This window comes from Magnolia sinica, chromosome 18 (assembly GCF_029962835.1).
Source record: "Magnolia sinica isolate HGM2019 chromosome 18, MsV1, whole genome shotgun sequence".
Taxonomy (NCBI): domain Eukaryota; kingdom Viridiplantae; phylum Streptophyta; class Magnoliopsida; order Magnoliales; family Magnoliaceae; genus Magnolia; species Magnolia sinica.
This window is the reverse complement of record NC_080590.1, coordinates 18,878,126-18,887,832: the sequence shown is the minus strand read 5'-3', so window position 1 is coordinate 18,887,832 and position 9,707 is coordinate 18,878,126. Positions and strand designations below refer to the sequence as shown.

Below are 9,707 nucleotides of genomic sequence, written 5' to 3'. Positions count from 1 at the left end.
AATTTCCATCAATCACTTCTTATTTGCAGATGATCTCATGATTTTTCCTAAAGCTAACACAAGCACTGCCATGAATCTAAATAGTCTCTTTTCTTACTTTAGTTGCCACTCAAATCCAAGCATGAATCCATCAAAAAGCTCAATTATACTTTCTGGATCATGAGGTTTTAATTGACAAGCTCAATAGCAAATTGGGCGGGTGAAGTCTTCCATATTCTTCTTTGCTGGTAGTTTCGAACTTATCAAGTCCACCATGTCCTCTCTTTACATACTCCAGGGACGTGCTTTCCTACTTCCCAAGGAATGTGTTACTAGAGCAGAAAGAATAATTAGAAACTTCTTTTGAGGAAAATCTAATCTTCATACCATAGGATGGGATGGCATTTACCATGAAGAATGAGGGTTGGGATTAATTCTGATCACAATCTCAAAGCAAGATTTGCTTGACAAAACAACTATTGAAATTTATTTCTAATGAAAACAACCTTTGGGAATAAATACCTCAAGCACAATTCCATTTGGGATGTCAAAATCAACAGAAATACTTTGTGGGCTGCACGTAGTATCTAAGACTATGAGATCTGGCCAAACCTTACATTAGGCATCTAATTGGATATGGTGATAATACCAATTTCGGGACTACCCTTGGCTTCCTCTGGAAGACTGATTGAAATTATTAGCAAGCAATGCCATTTATGAATTTGGCCTTAGGAAGGAAGGCAAGGGTGGCTTGATTTCATGAATGTGGGAATCTGGGCTTTTCCAATTTTATTTTATTTATTTATTTTTAAATAAAGTGCAGCAGCTGAGCATCTACAATTCTTGGGATGAGATAATTTTCACTGCTGGCCACATGGTAATTTTAGGATGTCATCAGCCATTGACATTTGTAGGCCTTGCATATTTCCTATTTCGTGGACTAAGCTAATCTGTTTGTAGGACATATCCCAAAACAATTATTCACTGCTTGGTTTGCTTTTCATAAAAATTAAAAAATTAAAAAATTCAAGAAGTAAACCTTTTTTTTTAAAAAAAGCATACATATTATCCAAAATGATGATTGTGTTTTCTGTTACAGTACGAGTGAGAGTGTAATCATCTGTTCTTTGAATGTACTTCACTGGTTGGATTAAATCCCTTATATTGTAGAAGATATTTCCAATGAAATTCCTAGTTTTATTTCGAACGCCTCTTCCTATCAAGTGGGAGAGGTTCTTGGAAAACTTTGCTTCCTCTTGGCAGTGTGGATCATACAGCAAGAGTGCAATCTCAGAAATTTCAAAGCTAAGGCTACTGCCAGGGAGAATCTTCCACCAGAACATTGAGATGTTTGAGAAAGATACATGTTCACTATGCCGTGCAGTAATATTTTTTTTTGCCACTCCCAATGCATTATCAGCCCTTTGGAATCTCCCTACAGTTTACTACTGGCAATGTCAAATGCATATAAAAATCAGCCCAGACTCCATCCTTCAAGCTAGTTCTATGTTGCATCATGCTTTCAGATATGAGGGCCACTTTCATGTGCTGGTCCCTTTCAAATTCTATAAGATTTTCAACAGTTAGGACACTCTCTTCCCAGCAAACCATTCATGCATTCTAGATCATTCATTAAAAGTCATCCATGTGGAGCTCTCAGAGCTTGAAAACAAAAGCTTTTGATTTGTTAACCTTGAAGTGCAATGCAGCAAGATCATATCAGCCATTAAACAGCCAAAAATGCTCATTGGAAATCTCGAATGGAAGCTAAGTTTGTCCACTAGCTTTTTTCTAGTTTCCAGGTTACAAATATCCAGTTCCATCTCCTTGCCACTCAGATCTGGTAGTGCAATCAGAGTCAAGAATCTCTTGGACTCCCAGCTGGGGTCATTCTGTGGGGAGAAACATTACACGTACATGGGGCGGAACTTGTCCTAAAGTCAATGGTGTGATCGTGTTTGGCTCTTGTACATTGCTACTTTTTTTTTTTTTTCCTTTTTCGATGGGTAAAACGATCTCAACTCGAGACCTCAATGTTGAAACGTGCCATCTAGGGATCAAACCCTGTAAATTCCTACATATGATCATCAACAAAATGCCATCTTCATGAATGGTTTAACTTGATTGAAACCAGAAAAACTAAAAATACAACAGGGCTGCAACACCACCAGCCCAACGTGAAAAACACTAGCAAAAGCTAGACAAAAACAGAGACCAATAGGTAGGGCAGCATAGCCTGATACTGAGAAACAAAAACAAAAAACTGAGGAAAATTGTAATGGTGATTTTCATAAGTACTATTGAAACATGGATTCTCATTTTAGAGTTTTTGTTTGGTTCGCTAGTGGAAATCTCATATTACTCCCACAACTGTCACCTAGTTTCTTATGCCAAGAATCCAAATTAAAGAAAATTATAATGATTGCTTTGCAAAATCCATCCCTTTCTCTGTTATCCAAACAAGTGAATTGTCACATCAAAGGAAGACCCTTTTTCTTTTCATTGTTTAGAATGGAATCCATGGTATGCTAACATGGCTTAAAAGCAGATGCATCACAGGCAGCGGCAGAAACCAAAAAGCTCATCTCAGGACAGACATATTTAATTCAACACTAAATTAGCAAGCGAGTCAGCCTCGTTATTCGTCTCTCCTCTTCACTAGTGAGAAAGAAATCTCTGCACCCCTACCCAGGACTCACACTTCCTCAATCATATCAGGAATGCTCCACAGATACTGAGCAGTGGAGCGCAGTTAATTGCGTTAGATGAATTCGGACAAGTGTTGTCAATATGATTCTCTGTTCATAGCATAAACTGCTAAACTAACAGCGGTTCATTATCATCCATCTACATTCTAGACTTTTCAATCAGTCCAACCTACTCCTAGGCTATTGTGTAGAAATTGTGCTAAACAGATGATTCCAAAGATCTGTTTGCTGGCTGTTTTCTATATAACCATCTGTAAGCCATTGATTGCATGGTCAGTATCTTCTAAACAAAGTGATTCACCAGAACTATAAAACAATCCAAGGTCAGCCCTGCCGAATGAATGATTTAGATTGATGACTTGACTAATTCTTTTTTGCAATCCTTACTGTCCATGTGTATGAAGAGTAGGTTGGACCAAATGGATAGTTTAGATTATTTTCAATTGATTAAATGGACAAGTCTTGATTGATGATATGGATTGACCATGTGTCCAAATACAAGCAGGTGCATTGGAATTGGGAAGGTTCCCATGCACTCAATGCACTTGAGCATTTCCCTTTGTTTATATGATTGTAGAGGTACAAGAATTGCAAAATGGTTACATGTCTTTGTGGATTTAGATACCTTTTCTCTAGCCTTGTTTCCTGAACAGCCAAGGGATTGGTCGCCTGGCTACTGCGTATGTTTCAAATACCATTCCTCAAATAAAGGAAACCATACCTTATTACTTGCTCTGAATAAAATAAACCGCACCCCTTTACATCTGTCAGTTTATTCATTCTCTGTCCTTTCTAACTCATTTGAATCAGGGCTCTTGCAGGTAACCTTGCAATTTTAGGTAACCAAAACTAAATCATGGCAATAAGTTCAATATACAGGACCATGGGATTACCATCAAACTAAATCATGGCAATTCAAAGTTCAATATACAGGGCCATGAGATTACCATCAAACTCATTCTAGGGTTTCTGCTTTCAAGAAATACTATTATTTCTAGAAAATTTTCTAAAAGCTGTTCCCATGAAACATAAACCTTTGAAACAGGATCCCGATCAATAAAATGCTAAGCTGGGACCCCTTATAGCCCGCTGGGACACACCCTCTGAAAGGGGGTTTGAGGTGCAAACACTGTTTTATTTTAATGGCAGTTGATCTTGTGCATTTGGATGCATTTTACAAACCACCGTCTCATCTTTTGCTCAGAAAATGGGACCTAAAATTCAGACTTGACAAAAACCAATCTAATTGGTTTTTGCTGAGTTGACTGAAAGCAGGATCAAAGCCTTTTTTTGTTTGCTCCCCAGAAACTCCCCTTTGAAGAAGTGTGCCCAAATGGGCCCTTAGTCATTTAAGATTATAAAAGAATGTGGTTAGCCAATGTTAAGAGTTTCCTAACTATTTCTATTTCTGTAGAAATCTATAACTAGGGTCAAAGAGAACTTCGGCAAATCAGGTGTGTACCAATTTGGACTACAAGTTCTATAGGTGTTACCAAACCCTAAAACTGTCAAAAACTCAAACGATGAAACTGCAGTCAAGCATGAATTAATCAAAACATAAATGACCTTCTGCTACTATACATAAACAAATGTGTGTGATATATGCATAAAATGAAGTTTAATCTGGGGTAAAAATCTGTTGTAATTTCTAAACTTTGCTGCATCAGAGTATTGTCTACAAACCATATCCAATCTAGGATGTTTCTTCTAATCTTCCAGTGCCTTCCTCTTTTTCTTTTCTTTTTTCCCCTGCATCCAGGATGTTTTTTTCACTAACAAAGAGATTTTCACAACTGACAGTTTCTTTCATATATTAGTGGCTATTAACTTTGATTAAGACTGAATGTGAGTACACTCAATTCAATGACTGTGCAAGATTGGCACACTTGGAGTGCCCCAAGACCTTTTTTTTAGCATACCACCTGAGTTCATATATTCAGAAGTCATTTTCGTATGCGCTTAACCCTCCACCAAAGGCCATACAATATCATAGACCCCAACACTGATAAAACACATCCCTGTACAGTTTTTTAAAACATGCACAATAGCAATGGACAGCATACCTGTGGGCAGAGCACAGAAGGCAGCAGTTATCTGAACCTCACATTCCTGATCCCCACTCTATTAAGAACCAGTAGATCCTTAATATTGGAAGGGAGATCATTTGTATGCTGGAAGTCCTTACTTCCCCCCTTCTATCCAATCTGGCAAGTCCATCTGCCATGGAGTTGCTCTCTTTGTAGATATGCTCTACAGAGTGCATAAGAGATGAGAGCTTGTGCTTGATTTCTCCCCACGGGCGCCACATCCATGGTGGAGACATCCATTACAAATGCAATCTGTGATGGCTTTCAAGTCTGATTCAATTATAACCATGTTGAGGCCAATAGAGTGACACAATTTAAGACAATCGAGCAAAGCCTTTGCCTCTACTGTGTTAGACACCCATCTATAAAAGCGGTGAAAGGCAATAATCAGGTTGCCTGCATCAAGGTATTCCGTGTTGGTAACAATGGCCATAACGGTCACCACCATTAGTGATACGGGTATCGGCCGTAACGACCGTTACGACCCCCGTAATGGTTGAAAATTTTCTTTTGACTGAATTTTTTTTTTAAAAATATCTAGGAAATCCAGAATAATGTAAATATTCTAAATATATATATTCATTTTTTTTTTTCCAAATATGTTTATAGTAGTGTAATGGTCCACTCTTTGGTAGGAGTGTTGTATCTAGTTGTCTAGTGAATTTAGGAACATTATTATATGTCTTTAATGTTTACACATCACAATCAAGCATTAGAGCTAGAAATTGTAAAAAGGGCATAAATACTACTTTTTCATTTATTATTTTTTTTTTTTAAAAGGCCATTAGAGCTTATATTCGCTTAAATCACTTCAATTTATGGCTATAATCTTAAAAATTATAGTAAGAGTGGTCGAAATCTATCATAAAATGATCTAGTTGAGTTTTTGAAATGAGAAAAGTGAAAAAAAGAAAAGAAAAAGAGAGAAAATGGATTTAAATAGAAATACAAAAGTGGTTGTTTTTCAACTGTTAAAGGGGTAACGGTCGTTATGCCCTGTAATGGCCTTTACGGCCACTGTAATGGCCGATACGGTCCCAAAAAACCAACTGCCCCGTTTCACCCCCGTATCACGTAACAATCATGGCCATTACCTATGTGTATCGGCCTTTATGGGTGTATCGTAATGGATACGAAACACCTTGCACTGCATACACCACCCCCTCACATGCCTGGGTTTCCCTTGACAACCTGTCTGTTTTAATTTCACCCAATCCCGCTCCAGCCTCGACCATTTCATGAGCTTCACTTTTTTTCCGGTGGTTAACCACCAAACATTCATCCAAAGAGTGCCCTAAGACAATTAACAAAGAATATGAGAGGCTTTGTATGTTATCATTGTCTGTTATCTGATTTATCTTTGCCAATCAAGAATTCAAATGTTAGGAAGAGAATTTTCCAAAAAACTCTTCCGTGGCAATAATTCCATTGTAGGCATTTAAGTATTATTAAAGACAAAGAATGGAAAAGTTGTCCTGCACTCAATTACATATGTTAACAGACAACGAATGATCCATACTTTTTCCATGAAATCCATCTCTATGGTATTGACAAGTTTAATTCTTAGAAAGAAACAAATGTGATTATTGTTTACACTTAAAAGAACAATTAAATTTAAATGAGAGAACTTACAAGAATAATTGGGTGGCGGTGTAGATAAATATCTTCCTGGATCAAAACTGCTTCCAGCTGCTTTTTAACCTTCTGTTGAAGCTGCGATCTCCTTTGAAACTAAAAGAAATCTATACTTTATGGAGAACAAACAGCCATGGTTTGCCATAGTCTTGTGTAAGAGAGTTGGAGGAAGCTGAGTCAGCTGCATTATGTTTCTTCCACCTCGAAATTGACTACTCAGCCTAGCAAAGAGCTTCTTCAACCCCAAAATGAGACTTTCAAAATGAGACTAAAAGCATTGAAGTGGATGTTCTGACCTTCCCAGTTGCATAAGTTATCAAATTACTGACTTCATGCCATGTTGATATTGGCACCACAAGGTCCAACTGGGGTGTGAAATTCTCAAACGGAGTTCAGTGCCCAAATCAGCTAGAGGCCTGCAAATATTCCTACACAACGAATCCAATGTTAACTTTTTCCGAGGGTGTGGATTGAACCATCCACTGCAGAAATGATGCCGACCCGTCCCTTTAACCTGACCGAATTCTCTTTTGCAAGATCCCCAAACACAACAAGGAACTCAAGACCCCATACAAACCCAATACAGAAGTAACGATAGATCATCGTCATTGTCATCGTCATTGTCAAAGCAACCGGCTAGCAAAAGAGTTCAAAGATTCAAACCAACAGCACTCAAAAAATCCCATCAAATCACATCACCTCTCCAATCCTCTCATTCATCGCCAATCCGACCATATTCATCTGTTCTATCACAATTACTGCCACCGCTCTCTATAAGCTTTGAATCAAAATCGGAATCAGAACCTAAAGCCGAATCTGAATATGAATCCTCTCTCCCTTCTCCATCACTACGCATCCCATCATTTCCAGACTGATCCTCACCATAGTCTTTTCCAGCACTCCCCGCCTCGCCATCGCCCTCTCCAACCCCCCTAAAATGCACCAACAATGGGTCCAAATTCGCCTTCCGTGGGCTCCTCAATATCAATTCCGCCAGCTTCCGCCTCGCCAGATACAGTTCATTTGGCTCCACCAGTTCCCCCTTTCGATATGCCTCCCTAAGGAAAACTGTATGCAGCTTCCCATGATTCCCCCTCGTTGAGATATAAAATATCCCCTGATGCTGAAGCAGGAACTCCTTCAGCTTCTTGGGGAGATCCATCGCCAACCTAAAATGCGCGATCCTCTCCAATGTCATCTTCTTCTCCACTGTCAGTGATAGAATCTCGTGGATCGTCGCGACAGCCCGCTTCTCCATCCGCTTCTTAGCCTCGATTGATCTCAGATCATAACCAGACACGTCCTCATACGGAGACCAGTATGGCAGCCGCTGCCACTTCCAAACTGCAATCTTATAATATTTCCCAATTTTGAACCCAGGTGGGAAGTTAATTATGAAAGAAAACCTGATGTCCTCGGCATCTAAGCCTCTCTCTCTGTACTCCCTTTCTCTCTTCCTCTCCATCGAGCAGACAGCCAGGTCCGGGTCCCGCTCAACGATCTCAACAAACTTGGACCGGGGATCCTTGTCCTCGAAGAGGCGGAAGTAATTCGGATTGGCGAGGACGACGGAGAATTCAAAGTCATCAGGGAGGCCGAGGTCGTGGCGGGCGATGCGGATGTGCTCGAGGCGGAGGCGGCTGGTGTTTGAGAGCATGATGAGCTTGCGGAGGCGGATGACGGCGTCAGGGAGCTGGGATTGGAGGGCGCGGTTCTCGACGTCGATCTGGAGAAGAGCGGAACGGGTGAGGCGGCACCAGAGGATGCGCTGGACGGGGTGTTCGTAGATATCGAAGACGTGGGGGTACTTGAGGATGAAGGAGCCGGCTTCGTATTGCTTGAGGCCGAGGCGGCGGCCCAAGGAGTCGAGGCGGGCCACGCAGAGGGTGCGGTCGGGCTGGGACAGGATCAGGGACTGGAATTTGACGGTCTTGATTATCTTCTTGTGGATTTCCATGTAGCCGTCGAAGCCATGGTCGCGGACGCGCTGGACCTTCTTCGGGAGGGATGTTGATTGGGAGAAGAGGCGGAGATGTATGGAGGTGATGGACGGATGGGAGAGATGGATGGAAGAAGCTCTGTATTTGGAGTAGAGTTGGAGGATTGAGGGCATTTTTGTCTTTATTCCGTTGAAAAAGGCCGGAAATGCGTGTCGGGTTTTTGTAGGGTTTTGGTGGGAGTGTTTTGATTTTGCGAGAGGGAATTGAATGTTGGGAAGGAGAAGAACTGTATTGAGAGGAACTTTGATACTCTGGTAGACTGATGGTTGATACGCAGGCATCTTGAAAATGCATATATAGAATGTATAAAACTTAAACTAAACCGTCCAAGGCCGCAGTTTCGATGTATTTTGAACGTAAATTTGCACTGATTTATTTTTTTAACGATTGATTACGGAACACATGGTGGACGGTCAAATGGAAAAATAGAAGGCCAGATTTCCATTAATCTGAGATTAGAAGAGCCGACTCATTTTTGTATGGTGATCTATGGACAGTGCTTCCCACAGTTTGGATGGTTTGATTTAAGTTAATACTTGCCACGTGTACAATATCTGAGTAGCCTTGTATCAATAATCTCTCGCGTCATAGCATCAAATACCTCCCCATTCCCCGACCATATACAAGGGGAGCCCAAGCCCACTTTGGACGGGCATGGACCGTTTAGCTTAGCCCATGAGATAGTCTTGGGCTCAAGTTCCAGTTCAGCCCCACAGGACTTGGTACATTTCGAATTAAACCGTTGGTTTCATTATTTGTACATGTGGGGTCCACTTAATCAACAGTTAAATTTAGAACATTCAAGCAGTTAAAAGGGATTTTAGCTGGCTCCAACTTAGGCCTACTGCTATGTTAGGCCCATGTTGAGCGTGGGACTGACTCGGGCTGGGCGTTAACCCAAACCCGCCACACCCAGCTGTATAGGGGTGCACACGACCCGAGCCAGCTCGGTTAGCTCGCTCGACTTGACTTGGTTCGAAGCCGAGTTCGAGCCAAGTCAAATTGATTTTTTTAGTTCGAAAATGAGTTCGAGCTGCCCCAGCTCGACTCGACTCGACTTAGATCGAACCCAGCTCAAATCGAACTCGGAACGAATTGGTTTGGTGACTCAGTTACTTTGATATTGATGTTGCTCACCAAGTGTTTGATGAAATGACTCAACAAAGTGTGGCGAGTGTCAAGGATTGTATGTATATGAAATAAATATCTTTTTTTTTTTAAATGTTACTTAGAAAATATTTGATAAAACACTTGAACAACCTTTACTGTTGTTTTACAGACAATAGGATTTTGAAGGT

General features: G+C 40.6%; 1 protein-coding gene across 1 annotated transcript; it reads right to left on the bottom strand.

The window, feature by feature from the left end:
- Nucleotides 1-1,032: 1,032 nt before the first annotated feature.
- LOC131233228 (protein ROOT PRIMORDIUM DEFECTIVE 1) lies at nt 1,033-8,619 on the bottom strand. Its single transcript, XM_058229871.1, has 2 exons — nt 6,407-8,619; nt 1,033-2,713 (listed from the first exon to the last, which is right to left on the bottom strand). The coding sequence occupies exon 1, from the start codon at nt 8,520-8,522 to the stop codon at nt 7,122-7,124; it is 1,401 nt and encodes a 466-aa protein (XP_058085854.1). The 5' UTR covers nt 8,523-8,619; the 3' UTR covers nt 1,033-2,713; nt 6,407-7,121.
- Nucleotides 8,620-9,707: the final 1,088 nt, after the last annotated feature.

Coding starts and splice junctions, on each gene's coding strand:
- LOC131233228 (XM_058229871.1), bottom strand. CDS start 8,522: ATGCCCTCAATCCTCCAACTCTACTCCAAATACAGAGCTTCTTCCATC.